Consider the following 21584-nt stretch of genomic DNA (forward strand, 5'->3'; position numbering starts at 1 on the left):
ATCCAAAACTGAGCTGAAAAAGATGACTGCACAGCACTTTCATCTCAGCTATACACTACGATTTCCTTCAGTTAACACCTCAGTTCCATCAAAGCCGGCACCACTTAAATAAGCACTTAAAACATGTCTTGAAAGTACAGAGATTTAGCTAATTAAATATAAAAATACTGGCCTCCATCTATTTAGGCTACTATAAAGTGAACACGGAAATACAGAAATTACTGCACTGATGTATTTCTGTAAGTAGATAGTGGCCAAAATCCAACAGTGAGTTGCAACTAGAATAGGTCCAATGAATCAGTGGTACTTACATAGGTGTTGACTCATCAAATGCCTATTGATTCAATGGGCCTATTCTAGTTGCAACTTACTACTGGATTTCAACCCTTATGTACTTTTGTGTTGTATTGTAATATACTATTATTTATGTCAGCCAGTGCTCCTCTCTGCTATCTTCAAAAGCAAGAAGAATCAGATTGCATACTTCCTTTAGTGTATCACAAATGGATTATAATTTAAAAGCTGGAGGAAAATAATTTATTTAATATAGTATGTGCCATATATAACTTACTGTTACTCAAAGACTTGAAGTTTCCTATACATTTTACATATTCATATGTAGGTGTTTCCTTGGGGTCTATTGTCCCTCGGAGCATATGGCAACAGAACTCTAGTTGATTTTTTGCTGCAATAACAAAGAAATTAAACATTAATTTAACAACACACTCCTATACATTTGATTTAATGACATACTCCATTCACAGTGCAAGAGTCTGGAAGATGAAGGCCAGAATCCCACTGCTGACTTGTGTAGAGGAAATCATACAGGCTGCTAATTGTAGCTGCTCATTAATGAAGTGCCTGCTTACAAGTGTCAGTCAGTGCCAGGGTTCTGGCCATGATGTACAGAAATATATTCCACTCAATCCCACTATTTCTCTAGACGTAAAGCAAAGAATAGCACTTAGATATCCAAAATACTACCATTCAGAAAAGAGGGAGATATAAACAGATATTAATAGGAAATCATATGCTTTGCAGAAGTATAAAAAGTTTTTAAGAAGAGGAGGAGAGAAGTCCACTGAGGACTGGACATGATCAGCAACTATGAAATGCTGGCTGAAATCCTGTTTCTTGGTGTACTAAAAGCAAAGTGTGCTGCTTATATACCACCCTATGGCTCTTAAAGCACTCGCTGGGCGGTTTACAAGCTAATTATGAAGGCTACACATTGTAGTAAGGCTCACTACAGTAAGCCCACTGCATCAGTGGGGATTTGGTAAGTTAATTCTTCCATACATTCCATTGATTCAAACGGGTTTACTCTAGCTATAGCTTACTACACTAAAATAAGGTGCAGATAGAGTAGGCTCACTGGAATCAATGGAACTTAAGCAGGAGTTGACTTATCAAATCATCACTAATTCAATGATTCTACTCTAGTGCACCTTACTACAATAAGCAACAGGATTTCAGATGCTGAGAGACTCCGTGAGGACAGGACTTTTTCTGTGATCAGAAAAACAGCAGGAGGAATGAGATGAAGCATTGTGGAGGGCATGATTCAGTGAAGAACTGAACAGAGGTACTCTACATTGTAACAGTCCACTGAAGATAGCACTTGCTATCTTCAATAGTATCATTTTCATTTACTTGGCATATGAAAATGATTCCTAGAAATTCTTAATGCAATGGAAAAAAAAACAATGATTGTATTCTCATAAAGCTATGTGTTCTAAGACTCTGCCCTCTACTGTTACTACTACTACTATCACCACCATTATTAGTAGTAATAGCATTTCCACCCCACCTTTCCATTATTAGGGAGCACTCAAGATATCTATTAATCATCTTAAAATATAATAAAAACACAAAGCAAAAACAAATTCAACCACAGACTTATAGCATTAAATATGCAAACAGTTAAAATTATCACAACAAATTTAAATAATGCAACTGGTGCAATTTACTACATTAAGAAAAAGGATTTCAGCCAATTTTAACAGATGCATCTTTAAGAAGAAATCAACTGTAGATATGAGGAGTCTTTGTTCCACAATATGGGTGCCACACAACAGAAAGTCCTCTCCCACAAGCCTGTCAAGCAGGACTCTGAAGCTATCACTGTTTTCAAAAAGGCCTTTTTTTGGAAGATGTTAAAATGAAAAAGAGAGCCTCTTAATATATCTTCAGGTGCATAGTGAGGCAAGTGGTCCTTCCACAAACAGGTCTCAAGCCATTTATGATTCTGAAGTACAAAATCAGGGATTTTTGTTTGTTTGTTTAATGAAACATAAAAGAGGCTCTCTTTTTCATGTTTCATGTTTTTTTTAAAAAAAAATCCAAAAGAGAACCTCTAAAACATGACTGATTCCTACTAATGAAAGAGTGACATACAAAAATTTTATAGTGTTTTTTGTTCTTTGTATTTTCTTCTTTCATGCAACCTTTCTTTCATCCTTTGTCAAATCACCCAAGACAGCCAAAAAGAATATCCAGGAGCAGGAATTATTAACCACACAAAGAATAGTCTCGTTTCTGTCATTCCTATGTGCTAGCTGTTGGTGCTGTCTATCTTGGATTATGTTGCCTGCTTGCTTCTGTCCCTTTTGGATCTTTCCTTTTTTATTTTTGTGGCTGGTCTTTGACCGTAATAAAGTTTTATCTATCTTTCCCTTTTTATTTCATGTTTTGGGGATTTCTCTCTCCCCCCCTTTTAGGATTATTTTTGCTGCTGCCTGTCTGTATTGCTTGTTGGTCTCAAAAAAGAGAAGGGAAGGCATCAAGTAGTAGCAGGGAAGAAAAATTTCCGGATGTTATAGTTGTTTTGGTTGAGAGGGCTTTCATTAGATTTTTTTTGCCTTTATTTGGCTCCTTGCTTTTCTTGGGGAGAGTGGGCTGTGTATGTGGGGTACATTTTTGTCTTTTTGTTGCTATTTATACCTTGTAGAGACGCTTTCCGTGTTTGAGTTATTATTTAAATTGCTCTTTAGCTGATTTACAGAGTATTTATTCTGCTAGAGGAGTATATTTTGGTTGATTGGAAGGGGGACTGCTTTGTGTTGCTATTGCTTGCTTTGAATCAGTGGAGTGACTGGGCTGTGCTGGGTGGGTAGCACTGAATTTACACTGTTTTAAAAGCTTCATTGCTTTTAGAACTGGCTGGTGAGTGAGTGAGATTTTCCTCCCTCTATGCATAGGACTGGTGGTGGTCGTGTATCCTGGCTGGAGGAGCACCTTTGTGTGGCCTCTGATGGTGATATGTACAACTTCTGGACATTGCCAGAAGTTTCATCTGTAAACCAGTGCCTGCATAACCCTGGTGATACTTTTTCTTTCTCATGCATTGTTGCCTGCTTTTATGTACAGTAGGCACAGGACTTTTTGGAGTAATTTTTGAGGGTTCTGTAAGGCTCCTGGTAACATGAATGGGAGGCCCAGAAGAGGTTTTCCCTTTTACATAAAATGAAAAGATCAGTGCAAGAAATACCACAAAAAACAAAAGAACCCAAATCAAAAGAAATACGAAAAGATTTATCATATACATCCCTAGCTAAATTCAGTATCTTGAACTGGGCCCAGTAAACAACTGGCAACCAGTGCAGGTCTTTCAGCATGAGGATAAACTAGTTGCTTACCTATAACTGTGATACTTTGGGTGATACAGTACTCTGTAGATTCACACAATTGCATTCCTGAGCCTGCACACAGCCTGTTTCAACAACATTCTATTTGGACACTAGCCCTGACCACATCCTCCATCGAGTATGTACTAGGACACTCAGGGAGATTCCTCAGTTCCCACCTGCTATAATAAAGTGGCAGATACACAGAGAGAAGAGGTTGTATGACTCCACAGATGATCACTCCAAGAACCACAGTTATAGGTAAGCAAGCAGTTGTTCTACATTGTGGACTCGTTCAATTACACTGTTGGGTAGCCACTAAAAAGCTAACTTACCAACAGTGGGAGTGTCACTGCAGAAGAGAATGGACTGTTCCCTAAACCTGGTGTCATATCTAGCTCAAAAATCAAGTTGGTGACACTTGATAAATGTTGAGGGCTGAACCCAAGTAGCCATTTTGCAAATGTCCTGGAATTGTATGCCTTTCAGGATTGCTGCTAAGGAGGCTATTGTCCTGGTGGAGTGACCCATAACTCCCTGAGGCATCTGTACCTCTGCCGTCTAATAAGTCAGCAATTTATATTCCATCATTCAGTGAACCATTTGCTGTGATGAAACAAGGAGGCCTTTCTTATAGCCATTACAGCAGATGAAAAGTCTTGTCATATTTGAAAACAATGGAGAACAGGATAGATAAAAGGTGAGGGCCCTCCTCACATGTAGGGTATGGAATCATTTCTAACAGGGCAAATGTATTGTGGAATAAGACTGGAAGCAACATCTACTGGTTAATGCAAAAAAAAAAAACCAAGACTATCTTAGGGAGAAAGGTGCTATTAGGAGGAAGACCTGCCTTGTCAGCATGGAAATTCAGGTAGGACGGATCTGAATGCAGAGCACAAGGTTCTGGAGCCCTCCTGCCTGAAATTAACGCCGCTAAAAAGGTGGTTTTCCCACATCAAAGCTGGATACATGTTCCCAAAGCTGGACATTTGAATCTCAGCAAAATAAAAAGGCAGCAAGTATGCCAGTAGCTAGAGAAATACTTCCACAAGAAATACATTTCTTGAATAAGGCCTTTGAGGCTGTGCAACCAGGAAATGCCTGTCACATGGAGAAAAAAAGTTTAAACAAGAAACCAAATAGTGAAAACTGAAAAGAAAATATTGTTATTTAAGCTAATTATTTTACTCCACCTTTCTTCTTTAAAAAGAAACAGTGAACAGATCAAATTGAAAGAGAAAATGACAAAAATAGAAGGAAAGCTGGAAGAGAAAAATATTGTGTGCTCAGCAGAATTTGCTCCTAATGTGTCACTCTGGCAATAGGCAAAAAGGAGCTGAGGAAATTTGCCTGAGTGAATTACTATATATGCGATGGAGGCCATGGGCAGGGCACCCCTCCAAATAATTCAGTACTGAGAACTTCATTGAATAGGCTCTGTGCAAGCGAAAGAACCCAACTATGTGATCCAGAGGCCATAAAGAAAAACATTATCTTGAAACCATGCATAAGTTAGTATCTTAGAAGCTGCATATTAAACTAATCCTTGAAGAGGAACAGGGATTAAATGAAAATCTATGACCCTCTTCAAGGATAGCCCTATGTAGAGTACACAGTAAGAGTCAAGACATGATGTAACTAAGGAATAGATAACTATTGCCAAAGAGGTAAACTGAGGACAAATTGTATGTGGTACACTAAGCAGAGATACACAAAGATACGCCTCGGAGATAGCACTAAATCAGAGTACTTCCCAGACTATGAACCTGTCTGCCAGGAGCAGTTCAACCTCTTCTAAAAAAGGTTAAATCCCATTCCCTGAGCCTGATTTTCTATTTACCAGTAGCATCTCCATTTTGCCATCCTCATCCAGCACACTATCGAGCTTATCAATCAGGTCTGTGTCCATACAATAAATATTGAATTATCGATGTTCAGGCAACATTCAAAGCTACTGACTGCTCCATTAGTGTTATATGACAAGAAGCAAAACAGTTATATGCTATCAGCATATTGGGTGCTACTCACTCCAAAGCTTCGAATGATCTTTCATAGCAGTTTCATGTACATGTTAAACGATACAAGAAATAAAGCCAGAGGGACACGACACAACAAAGGCCACAGCAACAGTATTCCCCAACACCATCTTTGGTTGGTTGGTTGGTCATTAGCTATTTAATATATTTATATACCACCTTTATATGTATGACTTAACGCAATCTATAGTATATCCTGACAAGAAGGATTGGAATTGCTGCAATGCAGTGCCCCCAGCACCCCACCCAGATAGCTAACAAGATGCAATTATCAAAAGCTACAAAGAAGTTGAGGAGGACTACTTGGGTTGCTCGCTTGGGGGGGGGGCAATGTGTCATCTGCATAATTAACTTATAAACCGCCCAGAGAGTGCTTGAAGCACTATGGGGCAGTATATAAGCAGCACACTTTTACCTTGTTCCTGTCCAAAATAGCTTCAGTCTCATATACATCCACATGACCAATGAAATGGGCCCAAAATTACTTCAGAGGATAATTTAATAATGCAACTTACATTTTAAATATTCTGGGGTCAATGAATCACTCTCCAACAGATGAGTGGACAGTATTTTATAAACCTCTGAATGTTCCCCCTCTGGGACAAAATTAAATATACTCTGATCCACAAGGTCAGACTATAAGAGAGAGAAAAATGAAATTAAGTTAAATGAAACATTTTTTTTCTTTTGAATAGAAATCAGCTAACAAAACAATCAAAGAGAATGTTGCATAGCCTGCAGCATATGTTCTTGAATATTAGACAATTCTAAAATATTTCTGTAACAATAAAGAGGACTGCACCAATTCAGATGAAGTGAACACAATTTCCTATGTCCTTTGCTCAACCATAAAGAAATGTTCCCTGACTTTGAGTAGCTAATGTCCTTTTTAGCATTTACATGTCTAACTCAAAATGCCGATGTTTTATTCAAATTATCAGTATACATTTACAGGGGTACCCAGGATGATGCAGTGGATAGAATAATGGAGCAGGACTTGGGAGTCCTAGGTTCAATTCCTTGGCTCTGCCATGGAAACTCACTGGGGGCGGGGTAGAACCAGTAAATTCGCTCAGTACAAGTTAATTCTGACTTGACAATATATAGCAAATATTTCTGTGCTACTTGAGAACATCTATTATCGAAGCTACCAACATGAATTTGATCAAACTTCAGGAGGCAGTGGAAGACAGGAGAGCCTGGCGTGCTGTGGTCCATGGGGTCACGAAGAGTTGGACATGACTTAACGACTAAACAACAACAATTACCTAAAAGTGACATACAAGGGATAATTATGGCAATGGCCAGAATCTCACTTTCAAAGTCCTTTCGGTGGATCACTCTTGTTATAAATACTTGGGACGCTGATCAATATGTGTGCAACATTATATTTTTGTCCATATAATAAAGAGCAATAATGTGCCGTTAAGTCAATTTTGACTTATGGCAACGCCTTTCAGGTAGAGAATACTCAGAAGTAATTCACCATCCTCTTCTTCTGGGAGCACCCCGTGACTGTGCAGCTTATCCAAGGCCACACAGGCTGATTCTACTCACAGAAGGCACAATGAGGACTCAAACCTCCAACCTCTGGCTCCGCAATCAGATACCTAAACCACTGAACTATCCAGACAGCCTTCTGTACTTCTATATTTTTCAGTTCACATACAAAGGTTTTACAGTAATTTCCAATCAGCTACTATTCCAGCATCAACTACTCCAACAGACAACTCAGGTGATGTGCCAACAGAAATGGAACTACTGTTTATTTGTTACGTTTATATCTTGTCTGTCCTCCACTTTTTCCAGGCTGTGTTCATGGCTCATCTCTTCTACACTCAGGCTGAAAGAGTACAACCAACCTAAGATCACTCAAGGAGTTTCACAGACTACTGGAAATTTGAACCTGGTCTCTTCGAGTCTCAGTCCAACATTGTAATTCAAGTAGTTGGTGCCAAAAGAAATGGATCTAAACATTTGCCACTGAGAAACAAAAGGAAGTTATTGTCATGCAACAGGAAATTCTGAGATTTGCAGGAGAGCAGAAGCCTTAAATACAACTGGAGGAGCAAACCCCCTCCCAAAGAACAGCCAATGAAGACTGAGAATGCTCAGGAGCCACACAATGTTGAGAATCATTTGGAGGAGACAAGACAACACAAGACAAACAAGAAGGATCTCCAGGGAAAGTAAGAGGTCTATATAAAGATGGGTATATTCTTCGAAATCCAGAATCTTAACTAGCAAACAGTAAACTGTGAATATTGTAATCAAAAAGTCTAGTATGCTTCCCAAAAGCAACTCATACTTACTGGCAAATGTTCAAGTAATGGGGTTACACTCTCTGATACATATATTATACTTCCATCTGTCATGATTGCTAGAAAAAAACCATCAAGAGCCTGAAATTAAACAGAAATAGGTCTGTTAAAAGGAGACAAATAGATTACCATACCATTTGTTTACCATATTCTCAAACTGAAAGAAGCAAAACTGATCTAGATGTTCATGAAAGGAAACCTGCCTTTTCATTCACATTGAACCAACAAGCACTCTGCTAATAGGATTTTCAGTAAAACATTACTGGACTTCCATTTTGGCAATCAGGGTTTGATTTTGGCTACTGTGCTAATGACTGAAAGCAAAAGTGTAAGATGACAAATGGGTTGGCCAATGAAATGAAAAGGCAAAGTAATTTCTTCTGAACAGGTGGTTAATAGTTCTAATTGTTGTCATTTTCTAGGCTGGACTTCAGTCTTGGAGGAAGGCACACTGAATTACACTGAGATCTATCTATATTCCCATATTTCAGCCAAAAAGATTCTCAAAGTACACACAAGGTACAGTAAAACAATTCACCCTAGAATAATTATTATGTAAGGCAGTATAGAAATATCATAAACACATAAAAATACTAGCAATATGTGGAGGGAATGTGAGAATGTATTGAAATTTTTAAGGTTAGCATTGTTATCAATATTTAATAAGGAAGAAGCAGATTGGACAACAGAAGAATTAGGAACAAATTTATTAACAGCAGCAAGATTAATTACAGCAAAGAGCTGCAAATCATAGTATGAACTTCAATTAAATGATTGATATAAAGAAGTTTGGAATACTAAACAATATTAAGGTTAAAAAGGAGTTGGTAAATAAGAATATTTTAGTGATATTTTGTCAGTTTTTATTGACTATGCATGAATAAAAGGGAAAGGTTTTGTACCTCCAAAAGAATCTATGCAGTTTTGGAAGGGGAATGGGCTTTATAACTGGAAAACTAATGCAATATACTGCATCTTTGAATGGCCCTAGTGGAGCGGTGCACTGATGTATAACTGAACAGTTTAAGTTCTTTGTTTACATAAAATATTTTATTTTACTTCTTTAGTTTTCTTTTTCTTTTGTATTAAATATTTTTGTTGTTTTGTATTTCTTTAATACATTTAATTTTTAATTTTTAAAAAAGTACCAGCAACAAATAACATATACACAAAACACATCAGAGAAGTACAAAACTAGGCAGCAGGAACAATAAATGTATTACGCTGAGTAGCCCTAACTGATTTCAATCCAGTAGCAGCTGTAAAGTCACTTAGACCTTTATAATATGTAGTCACAAAATGCTCCCCCGCCCCCCCCCCAAAAGAAGCCATTCATCAACCCCTGAAACAAGGAACGTTAAAGACATCTCCTAAGTTAAGTAATAAGCTCTAAGCATCCTTATAGAAAATGTCCGATTCCATGAAACACCTGAAGCTACAATGAGATTGCAGATCCTCTTCAGAAGCTCTCAACAAGCAGGAAGAACCAGAGGGAAACAGGCAGTCCTCCATAGACACTGGATCAAAAGCATTTAAGAGCTTTAAAGGCAAAAGTGTGTTTTAACTGAACTTAGGTAAGATTGATAGCCAATACCATTCTAAACGAACAGCAGTATTCTCCTCTAAGCTACTGGTCCAAGTACCCACAGACTTTACCCACAATCATCAGTACTTTACACATCAGCATTTTCTTTGCACATGATTTATCATACTATCAAGCTAACTACTTTGTAATAAAATACAACCCAGGTACGGTTTTGTAACATTGGAAAGTAACAATTATTAGAGAATAATCACATATTTTATAATGAAAATAAATAAGTTACCTCTAACATTAACTGAGTGAATTCTTCATTACTAAGGAATGTTGGTTTCCAGTCCTGTCGGATTTCACTAGCGTCTGACTGGGCAGTGATTTCTGTAAACAGAGAAATTGTCTACATTAATCCACACATCTGGCATGTTTGCATGCTAATTTATAACCGAAATGAAGAAAATGTCATTGGAGAAAAGCAACACTTTCAAATACTGAGAATAAATGGAAGAAGAGAGAGAGATGGTGTGGAGGAAGAGAGGCAGAGAGAGAGAGAAAGATGATGAAAGTGTTTACTGTTAACACTGATGCAAGATTTATCACTTTAGAATGTGTTTGATCTCTAAACGTCCCAGATCCTACAAGATCAAGGGAGTTTTATATTTGTTGTGCTCAAAGCAGCTGTCCTTCTGACATGAGTAAAATTTCAGAAGCAATTTGTGGTATATTAGTTGCTAATGTTAATGTTTATTAAAAAATAAAAATTAAAAAAATGCAAGGCTTAAGCTGATTTTTGGATCTTTGCCATTGTTATCAGCAGCTAAATATTTAATCTGAGAAATGATGTCCATGTTCTCACTGCAGCTAATTGCTATTAAAAGTACTAGGCTATACCCCCCAAAAAGGCATAGACTTAAGACCTAAATTTTCAAATCCTTAGTGAATAAAGCTGGACACAAAAGAAACTACATGAATACGTAAATGGAACAATTGCATTAAGAGAAGCTGTACGACTGAATAAATTGAAAGAAAATCTCCTGAACATGAACATCCAATGAAAAAAAATGACAAACATATATATCCATACTACAAGAGCAACAGAAAGGACAGAAAGATACATTTATATCTATCCACATTATAAAAGTGAAAAGTGAATCAAAGGGATTAAAACATAAAAACTATGATCAACATTTAGATTTGGTATATGGAATAAAAAAGAAATGTCTCTTTTGGGATGTGCATGGAGATGACAGATAAGTAAGTTGGGCAGCTAAGTAAGCAGACAGATATACACATACACAGATAGATATAAGAATGATAGTTTAAAAGTGCTTAACCTATCGTTTAATCATTAAATTTTAAATATAAAATTTCCAGGAAGCAGTATTTTTATAAGGTTCAACTAATTCACAATGTATAGAGTTTTGAAAACTGAGTGAAAAACTGGGGATGTGATTGGAAGAACATAATCCAAAATATTTAGCTAGTTATTTTTGAGTCATAAGAAGCAATCAAGCTCAGTTCTAAAATGCAAAGTGAGGTTTCATGAGTCAAAGAGATATGCAGCTACCACATAAGCTCCTGCATACAGTAATTCCATTAACTTTCATCAAAATGCTAGGGGATTCAATATAAGGATTCAAAAATCAATGTTTGGAAAATCTGATACCATACTCACTGACAAGACCTTTGCTTCCCATACCTATACTGATGGAGGTACAAAATATGAACTGATGCATCTGCATTTCTCTGATCTGACCACTGTGCGACTGGAAGTTATGAGCATTTAAATTGAGCTGAAAGCTGAACTCTCCTGTGGATAACTAACAGAGATTCATGTCATCCTAATACAATATCTTGGGACGTGGGTGACACTGCGGGTTAAACCGCAGAAGCCTCTGGGCTGCAAGGTCAGAAGACCAGCCGTCATAAGATCGAATCCACACAACGGAGTGAGCTCCCTTCGCTTCTCCCAGCTCCTGCCAACCTAGCAGTTTGAAGCCATGTAAAAATGTGAGTAGATAAATAGGTACCACCATGGTGGGAAGGCAACGGTGTTCTGTGTCTAGTAGCGCTGGCCACATGACCACGGAAACTGTCTACGGACAAACGCTAGCTCTACAGCTAGGAGATGGGGATGAGCACCGTGCCCTAGAGTCAGAAATGACTGGACTAAATGTCAAGGGGAACCTTTACCTAATACAATACCTACCCATACATTCATGTGTACACAATGGTAAAAAATGATGTCACAACTTCCATATAATATCTTGAATTACCCTTGTGTTTCCGTAAAAAGTCAATGCTCTTTTGCAGTACAGTGGATTTGTCCATCTTTCGAGCATTGCCTGGAAGCATGGAACCCAGTTCTTTGATGAGTACATTAAATTGATCTCTGCGTTTCTTTTCAGACTTGTTTCTTGATACTCTAAAAAAGTAAACCACAAGGAAAAAGTTTTACATGCATGTTAAAATTGGACTGTGTGAGTCATATTTAGAGGTCACATTTCCAAAAGGCTCAGACGGGGATGTCTCCATCCCATAATTTTTTGCTGTAAAAAAAAACATGAAAACAAACCAGACCATTTGGAAAAATAAAATATAAACAACATTTATTCTCCTATTGGTCTATGGCATACACATGAATTATCATTATTCAGTTCTATAGACCAGAGGTCGTCAACCCTCAGTCCGTGGCCTGGTGCCAGTCCGTGGCCTGAGCTGGACAGGGCTCCGGAGACAGATCTCCCAGCCCCCACCACGCGCACTCTGTTCTCCACAGCTGCTTTGTGCACCAAGAATAACAATTTCCAGAAGAAAAAAATAGAAACTCCAAGCCGGGCTGCTGCTGCAGCAGCAGCAGCTGCAAAAAAGGATCCAAGGCACTCTGTGCCATGGGCAGAGCTAACCACAAGGTGAGGGAGGTCCTAACAACATGCGTTTTAAGTTCTAGTACAGGGGTCGTCAACCTCTGGTCCGCGGCCTGGTGATGGTCCATGGGCTTGCCAGAACTGAGCTGCAGATATGGATCACTGCCCACGCACGGCGGGTGTGTCATGCGAGTGTGACACACCCACTGCACAAGCACGGGGGTGCTGCTGGAGCTCGCTCCCCCCAGGCAATCTGCAGCCCCAAAAAGGTTGGAGCCGGCTGCTCTAGTATATTCCGAGGTTCACTACGCAGGTGCACTAAAACCCATTAGTATGCATTCACAGAGACCACAAAGAATTAACTATTTTACTGGTGGGTTTTTTTCTGCATTCCCATGTCCCACACTTACACACTGGGGGGAAAAATCAGAATTTGTATGTGGGGAGGGCCAAAAACTGGAAGGGGAGGTCATTTGTTTTTTCGTGAATTTTTTAAAGTTAGTTTCCAAGCATTCACATCTCTAGTCATGCTTTGGTCCCATGGAATCAACAAAATTTCAATTAGTTTCTTTCAAAAACAGCTAAGGGGAGTGCTGGATGACACAGAGGCAACCTAGTATTCCTGTGGAAAGTTCAGGGCACAAAAATCTCTTCCCTGGCAATACAAACTCAAACAGGACCCTGAACTATGCTACCATCACATTAGCAAAGCATAATTATTTCCCTAGCCAACTGTATGAGTGAGGGAAGAATTTAAAGCACTAAAAATGGAGGGTGTGAGGCTAATGTGGCTCCTTTCCCTTTGTATTGATTTTAACACTTTCAAGGACCATGTGAGTAAGACATAGGATGTACCCATTTCAGAAAACACACTCCTCCTCCTAACCAAAAACATTCAGCTCTAACTACCTCTAAAAACATACCTCTTTGCTTTATCCTTATCATCTTCTTCCACAAGGCCATCAAAAATACTACCATCATCTCTACAAGAGACAAACATGTTTCAAAGAACAGCCAAGCTGTACAGAAATCCTTCAACACAATATATAATGGAGCATGTTGATAAATATTTTAAATTTCAAAGGGGAAGAAAAACACACTCCCATATTGTTTATACTTACAAAGGACATTTTTTTCCACACAGTCTCTACTGGATCTACAAATAGTTTAGAAAACATAACTGAAATAGCCTCATGGAATATTTGCAATCCTACATTTCAAGTGTGAAATACATCCCTGTACACAAAGAAGGGTCGCAGATGCTTACTGCGTTTTGACACCATTCTGAAGCACTATTTTGCATATTTAACATGCTAAATGTGCCTTGGGCTCATGTGCTTTCCCCACTTCTTGAACTCAAGAAGTCTGATTGGATAAATGTGATTAATTTTAACTTAAGCTTATCTGAGATAAGCAAATGAACTTGTAGTTACACAAAAATAGAAGTGGCAGTAGAATAAGAAAAGATGCTGCTTGGCATACATCTGGCAGAAGTCCTTGGAGAAATGCAGTGGTGGAATCATTGTGCACTGTGTACTGGGAACAAGTATCAAGCCAAATGGAAGGCTAGGATAGCAGAAGATATAAACCCACTTTGCAAACTGTTGCAAATTTTCAGTTTCCTTCTTTGCAACATTGATAACAAAACAGAATCTAAGTGATTGCTAAAAAGAATGAATGCTGTCAATATAAAATGTAAGGGCCCAATAGATATTGAGTGAATGAAGAGAAAACTGAGGCTCTATTTCCCCCCTGGCAGCACTGAGGGATTGTAAAGAAAGCAGGAAGAACAATAGTAAAGCTGGTGATCACTTTTATGAGGAAAAGGACATCAGGTCAAATAACCACTCTGTTCAACCACAAGACATAGAGCTCTACAAGGTAATACAATTGCTATTAGAAATCCTGTCTCAAAAGTCAAGGGTAGAGCATCCACTCCGACCAAAGGGTCAAATGATGGAGATGAGTTGTCTGCAAACAAGTGATAGGAAACAAGCAGGTCTCAGCACAGTGGCTTCAGTAAGTACAAATAGCTAATGGTCAGCAAACATAGCTAAGTTTGCTGAGAATTTTTTTTAATAGAGAATGTAAACAAACTGTCAGGCTCAAAATTGTAGATGGTTGATTTTGCACTATATCTGCTAAATGGATGAAGAACAAAGACCTGAATAAACCAATTTCTTGAAGTTGAGCAAGAAAGTACCCTGGAGGTCAGAGTGGCTGAAACAGCAAGTTACAAGAAACAGCAAGTTATTTGAAACATTTCCATTTCCAACTGAGGACAGACTTATGAAAAGCTGCTAGTGTTCAGAGGATGTCTAGAGAGGTGATCAGTGATGCCTGCACCTCCATGCTATTAATTTCAGTGATAAATATCAAGTTGATGAGCACTGCTGCTCTGTTGTGTACTAAAAACTGGTTGGAGTGATGGAACTAGATCTTCCCAATGAGATGGTTGGAGCAGTGTTGTGAACCAAAGTTCATGCAACCATGGCAAAGTGATAAGAACTGTATCTGCCCTTCATAACAGAATTTTACGGTGGCTTTAAGGGATTTAAGAAACAGGAGAAACAGAAAGATTAGTTCCCCCAACAGACAACAAAAAGCAACCCCCAGAGTTTAAGCCCTAGTCTGGAGCAAAATCTGAGACTCTTGGGAGTTTTTACTTGCCACAAACAACTCCATGGTTGAACTACCTGAACAAATCATGAGGGTTCTGAATGCCAGTAACACAAATCCTCATTTGTGCACTGGGTAACATCTCTGAGACAACCTACCTGCCTGGCCACAAAAATTATAGTGGGGAAGACACATATAAACCATTCTCACTCAATCTGTGTAATCTTAAAGAGTTCTGTCCTTGATAAAAATTTCAAATGCCCTGAGAAATTTGAAAACTCCTAAAAGCTTCAGTTGCTTGATGTGCGATTTGCAGTCCTTTCAAAGACCAAGCCACATAAATCTGATTTCCAGTACAGTACTCACTGCAACCCATCAATGAGGCATGTGCCGTTACCATGACCATTGATCACAGGAATTTGAAAGGGAAGCCCAAATGAATGTTAGCATCTATAGTCCACTATAAAAGATCCTGACAGATTAAGCACTGTAGGGTAAGGCTCTTGATATGCTTGTCATGATATGTGTGTCATGATAATGAAGAAACCAGGCTTAGAGAGGCTTTCTGTTAATCCAAGAGGATAGGAGGTTGTGGATGCCGTAAGAGCTAAAAGTTGTTGGATGATCAGAGCTGATAATGAGAGACTGCAAGATGCATGATAATCCAGTGAAGAGAGTGCCTCTAACTCTGTCATCTTGTAGGAAGTCTCAATCTATTGTGAACTCTGTGATAACTCCCTTTTCAAAAAATATTAGATAAACTACAACATAAACATAAAATACATAAATCAAAATACAAATCAACTGTGTTCCCCACAACCCTAATCAGGACCTCTTGCAGTAATCTTCTTCCTTTATCTTTATTCTTCTTCTTCCTTATTGTCCCCTTCTCCAGAATTGCATTGATTCCTGATTTGGAGCTTTCCCTTTTCCTCTTGTTAGCACATATTCAAGAAATCTGCCCCATATATCATAAAAATTATTATTTTTCATCTCTGCTTTCATAACCTTTAAATGACAAGTTAACTTATCATTTATAGCAATGTGCCATATTTCATTATACCATTCTTCCATTTAAAATTCCAATTTCGATTTCCAATTCCTAGCTATTATTAATCTGGCTGCTGTTAATAAATTGGTAATCAACTCTCTATTCATCATGTCGTATTCCACATTCTCAAATATTGATAACAAAGCTATCTCAGGATTAATGGGATGGAGTGAATGAGTAAGATGAATTATAGAAATCTATATGTTTGCTATTTGCTTAATTATTAGTGGTCTAATAAAGCCATCACCTGTCCTTACATTTCTATTATTTTGGGGACTATACAATTTTTTTCTGTTTTTTTCTGCAATTGCTCTATTAGCATAAAAAATGAGGAAGTGGTAAATGTCACTGGTGAGAGGTGGACAATATAGGTCAGGGCCTGGTGAGATGAATCTAGTGTATCTCTCAAGAAGACTTACATATTAAAATGGAAGCAGTGTGTTAGGGGCATTTTTTTTCACTGCTGCCACTTGAAGCAAAATTTGCCAAAGGCGAAGTTTCCCAAATGTGTCAAACTCATTTCTCAATTTAACCTTCATGAAACCATGGCAGAACTAATTACCTCAGAAGGTGATGAACACTCCAACACTGGAGGCATTCAAAACAAAGTTAGACAATCATCTGTCTAATATGCTTTAACTTGAATTCCTCCATTGTGCACAGGGTTAGACTTTATAGTCTTATAAGCACTTTCCAATTCTGTTATTCTATGAATCTATGCTATTATACTGGTGGGCAAGGTGACCTTCACCAAGAAGAACACATGCTACAGTCGTGCCTCGCTTAGCGATTGCCTCGTTTAACGATATATTCGCTTAGCGATGAGGTTTTTGGAGCGATCTTGCGCTCCGTTTAGCGATGTTCGGGACCTTGCTTCGCTTAGCGATGACAGTTTAGGTCCCCCTGTTTCGTTTAGCGATGTCCGTTTTCGCTATTTTAAGTGTGTCTTAAAATGTTCAAAAACTGTTTAAAATGCTTGGAATCGTTAGTGCACCATGTAAAACCTTTGCAAACTTAATTTGGCTTTGTTCTGAGTCTTCGTTATTTTTGGTGAATTTTCCCCCCCATTGGAATGCATTGAACTGTAGGTTTGACAGCTGTGCACTAACGATTCCAAGCATTTAAACAGTTTTCGAACATTTTAAGAAACACTTAAAATAGCGAAAACGGACCTGTCAAAACCATTGAAATGCATTGAAACCTATTCAATGCATTCCAATGGGGGAACCGCATTTCGCTTAGCAATGTTTTCTATGGCGATTTTCGCTTAAGGACGGTAATCCGTTCCCACTGGAACGGATTATCCGGTTTTCAATGCATTCCTATGGGACATGGTGTTTCGCTTAGCGATGTTTTCCCATAGCAATGTTTTTTTGTAACCAATTAACATTGTTAAGCGAGGCACCACTGTATATTGCCCGTTTGATGGGGAGACTACATATTTCTTAAAAAGGGCTGGCTGCAGAGGCCGTAAACAAAAAGCAAATCAAGACTCAGGTTGTTGTTGTTTTTATGGAGACAGAAAAGGAATGAGTTAAGAATAAAAATGACAAAGAAACTAGTTACTAAAGCAGGCTGATAAACAATATGCAGTGGGAAGGCTTCCGATACAAAGGAAATTAAGGGAAGAAGTTGAAGCTTACCTAACTGTGCACACCAGGGAAGAGAGGATGGGGCTTATGCCAAAAGCTAATTAGCTCTAGAAGAATGAAAATGTGGTTGTGCAAAGGAAAAAGACTCATTTGTGTGACAGGGATCATGACAAGAAAAGTTACTGGTTTAGACTGCAAGTCTGGGAATAATATCCCAGCCAGCCCAGACAGTGCAATGAGATCCGCTGTACGTCCGATTTCACTTATTCATGGTTTGCCACAGCCCTATGTAAAACATAAAAGGGTGCCCCTTTGTGCCTTTGTCCCACCTCCTGGAATATTGTATATAGGGTTCCCTTGCATCTACAGATTCAGACATTGACAATATATCATGGAACCAATCAGATGCGGATACAGCAGTCCTACTATATAATACAAAAGAATTAATTTTCTAAGCTCTGCTTCAACCCATAGACACATTTTGCAATTCTATTTAAAATCATGAATAATTATTAATAATGCATATGTAAACATAATCAATAAACTGGAAGATAACTTACCTGTCTGCAATGGAGCTCATTTTATGGGTGCTTATGGTAAAGAACATAACACATCACACTTTAGTCTTGTGGTAGACATTTGTATTTCTGATCTATAAGTGAACAGGGAAAAAAGGAAATGTAATCTTCCAAGCATTACCTCCCTTATTTCTGTCGAAATGAAATTCTATACTTTCAGTACAACAAACAATGAACAGAATTCTCAAGAAACCTGACTGTTCAAGACACTTTGGAATCCTCACCATGCCACATGGCAAACTACACTGGAAAGCAGTTTGTGATATGATACATCACAAAGCTGTGCAGATGAGTATTTTTGTACCATAGCTCTCAAAACTCTCCAGGCAGTGTGGCCAGTCTCAGAAGTGATATGATATTATGATATTAAAAAACAAGAAGGCAAACCTCTTTCTCAGAATGCCTTAGTATGACTAACAAAGATTTTATGGTTTCTAATCATACTGTATGTTTACAAAAGCTTCTTTCTTTCTGATACTGTATCCTAACCCTCTGAACATGATTATGTAAGGTTTTACCGTTTGTCTTTTGCTGGATGGTAAATGTTGAGGGTCTGGAGGAATCAGTTCCAGGAGGTGACTTGCAGTGCAAAAGTGCCTTCAAACTGTATTTTTGTCAGAAGATAAATAAACTCCAATTCTGTTAAAAAGGGGGGGGGGGAGAGAAAGTTCACATTAATTGGAATTCTGCATCTAATCAATATTTTCTCATAAAAGATAACTACCAATGTTAATAATACATGTCAGCAGCACAGCCACATGTTTAATAGCAGAAGAATGTAAGAAAAGGCCTGCCAGATCTAAATCAGGGCCTATCTAGTCCAGCATTTCAACAAGATATCCATGAAATGCCTACATGCAGAATGAGTACAAAGCAGCATCTTCCTTATGTTCTTTTGTTGTTGTTGTTGTTTAGTCCTTAAGTCGTGTCCGACACTTCATGACTCTACGAACCAGAGCACCCCAGGACCTCCTGTCTTCCACTGCCTCCTGGAGTTTGGTCAAATTCATGTTGGTCGCTTCGATGACACTGTCCAACCATCCCGTCCTCTGTCGTCCCCTTCTCCTCTTGCCTTCACTCTTTCCCAACATCAGAGTCTTTTCCAGAAAGTCTTCTCTTCTCATGAGATGGCCAAAGTCTTGGAGCCTCAGCTTCAGGATCTGTCCTTCCAGTGAACACTCAGGGTTGATTTCCTTCAAAATGGATAGGTTTGTTCTCCTTGCAGTCCAGGGGACGCTCAAAAGTCTCCTCCAGCACCACAATGCAAAAGTAAAATCTGTCACTGCCTCCATGTCTTCCCCTTCCGTTTGCCAGGAGGTGATGGGACCAGTGGCCATGATCTCAATTTTGTTTTTATGTTGAGCTTCAGACCATTTTTTGCGCTCTCCTCTTTCACCCTCATTAAGAAGTTCTTTAATTCCTCCTCACTTTCTGCCATCAGAGTGGTATCATCTGCATATCTGAGGTTGTTGATATTTCTTCTGACAATCTTAATTCCGGCTTGGGATTCATCCAGTCCTGCCTTTCGCATGATGTATTCTGCATATAAGTTAAATAAGCAGGGAGACAATATACAGCCTTGTTGTAATCCTTTCCCAATTTTGAACCAATCAGTTGTTCCATATCCAATTCTAACTGCTGCTTCCTGTCCTACATACAGTCAACCCTCGACTTACAAACTAAATCCGTTCCGGAAGGAAGCTTGTAAGTCAAAAAGTTTGTAACTCGAATCAGTATTTCCCATAGGAATGCACTGAAAACCAATTAATCCGTTCCAGCTGTTTTTGGTTCTTAGGTCGAGGGGCAGTTTGTAACTCGAATCATTAGTTCCCATAGGAACCAATGCAAAGCTGGTCAATCCGTTCCTACCACTAGGGGCAGATTTCTTTCTTTTTTTTCTTTTAATCTAAGATGACTTAAGTTTTAAAAAAGGGAAAGAAAAGAGTTCGTAACTCAAATCTAACTTCGCAAGTCGAGTCCATATATTCCTGAGAGCGGTTCGTAAGTCGAAATGTTTGTAACTAGGGCCATTCGTAAGTCTTGATGTCTTCTGTATAGATTTCTCAGGAGATAGATAAGGTGATCAGGCACTCCCATTTCTTTAAGAACTTGCCATAGTTTGTTGTGGTCCACACAGTCAAAGGCCTTTGCGTAGTCAATGAAGCAGAAGTAGATGTTTTTCTGGAACTCTCTGGCTTTCTCCATAATCCAGCACATACTAGCAATTTAGTCTCTAGTTCCTCTGCCCCTTCGAAATCCAGCTTGTACTTCAGGGAGTTCTCGGTCCACATACTGCTGAAGCTTACCTTGAAGGATTTTGAGCATAACCTTGCTATAGCATGTGAAATGAGTGCAATTGTGCGGTAGCTGGAGCATTCTTTGGCACTGCCCTTCTTTGGGATTGGGATGTAGACTGATATTTTCCAATCCTCTGGCCACTGCTGAGTTTTCCAAACTTGCTCAGATATTGAGTGTAGCACCTTAAGAGCACCATCTTTTAAGATTGTAAATAGTTCAACTGGAATGTCATCACCTCCACTAGCCTTGTTGTTAGCCATGCTTTCTAAGGCCCACTTGACTTCACTCTCCAGGATGTCTGGCTCAAGGTCAGCAACCACACTATCTGGGTTGTCCGGGACATACAGATCTTTCTGGTATAAGTCCTCTGTGTATTCTTGCCACCTCTTCTTGATGTCTTCTGCTTCTAAGTCCCTACCATTTTTGTCGTTTATCATGTCCATCTTTGCACAGAATGTTCCTTTAATATATCCAATTTTCTTGAACAGATCTCGGCTTTTTCCATTTTGATTATTTTCCTCTCTTTCTTTGCACTGTTCATTTAAGAAGGCCCTCTTGTCTCTCCTTGCTATTCTTTGGAAGTCTGCATTCAATTTTCTGTAACTTTCTCTATCTCCCTTGCGTTTTGTTTCCCTTCTCTTCTCTGCTTTTTGTAAGGCCTCATTGGACAGCCACTTTGCTTTCTTGCATTTCCTTTTCTTTGGGATGGTTTTTGTTGCTGCTTCCTGTACAATGTTACGAGCCTCTATCCAAAGTTCTTCAGGCACTCTGTTCACCAAATCTAGTTCCTTAAATCTGTTCTTCACTTCCACTGTGTATTCATAAGGGATATGGTTTAGATTATACCTGACTAGCCCAGTGGTTTCTCCTACTTTCTTCACTTTAAGCTTGAGTTTTGCTATAAGAAGCTGATTATCAGAGCCACATTCAGCTCCTGGTCTTGTTTTTGCTGACTGTAGAGCTTCTTCATCTTTGGATGCAAATAATATAATCAATGTGATTTATGTGATCTGGTGATGTCCATATGTAGAGTCGCCTCTTGTGTTGTTGGAAAAG

At 38.7% G+C, this 21584-nt stretch overlaps 1 protein-coding gene across 8 annotated transcripts in view; it reads right to left on the reverse strand.

The window, feature by feature from the left end:
- The window catches only part of CLOCK (clock circadian regulator), a 69348-nt gene that overhangs the window by 27658 nt on the left and 20106 nt on the right, over nt 1-21584 (reverse strand). For 4 of the 8 annotated variants that reach the window (XM_020792484.3, XM_020792483.3, XM_073001247.2 and 1 more), the window contains exons 2-9: nt 18749-18869; nt 18213-18304; nt 13314-13373; nt 11800-11948; nt 9813-9904; nt 7978-8067; nt 6181-6301; nt 572-685 (exon numbers count right to left, since the gene is read on the reverse strand). In XM_020792484.3, the coding sequence (XP_020648143.3) occupies nt 572-685; nt 6181-6301; nt 7978-8067; nt 9813-9904; nt 11800-11948; nt 13314-13373; nt 18213-18259 (673 nt within the window). In that variant the 5' untranslated portion in view covers nt 18260-18304; nt 18749-18869. The remainder of the gene's footprint in view (nt 1-571; nt 686-6180; nt 6302-7977; nt 8068-9812; nt 9905-11799; nt 11949-13313; nt 13374-18212; nt 18305-18748; nt 18870-21584) is intronic. The other 4 variants (XM_078394677.1, XM_020792485.3, XM_078394678.1 and 1 more) reach the window with 1 other exon arrangement.

The sequence above is a fragment of the Pogona vitticeps genome, chromosome 5 (assembly GCF_051106095.1).
Source record: "Pogona vitticeps strain Pit_001003342236 chromosome 5, PviZW2.1, whole genome shotgun sequence".
Taxonomy (NCBI): domain Eukaryota; kingdom Metazoa; phylum Chordata; class Lepidosauria; order Squamata; family Agamidae; genus Pogona; species Pogona vitticeps.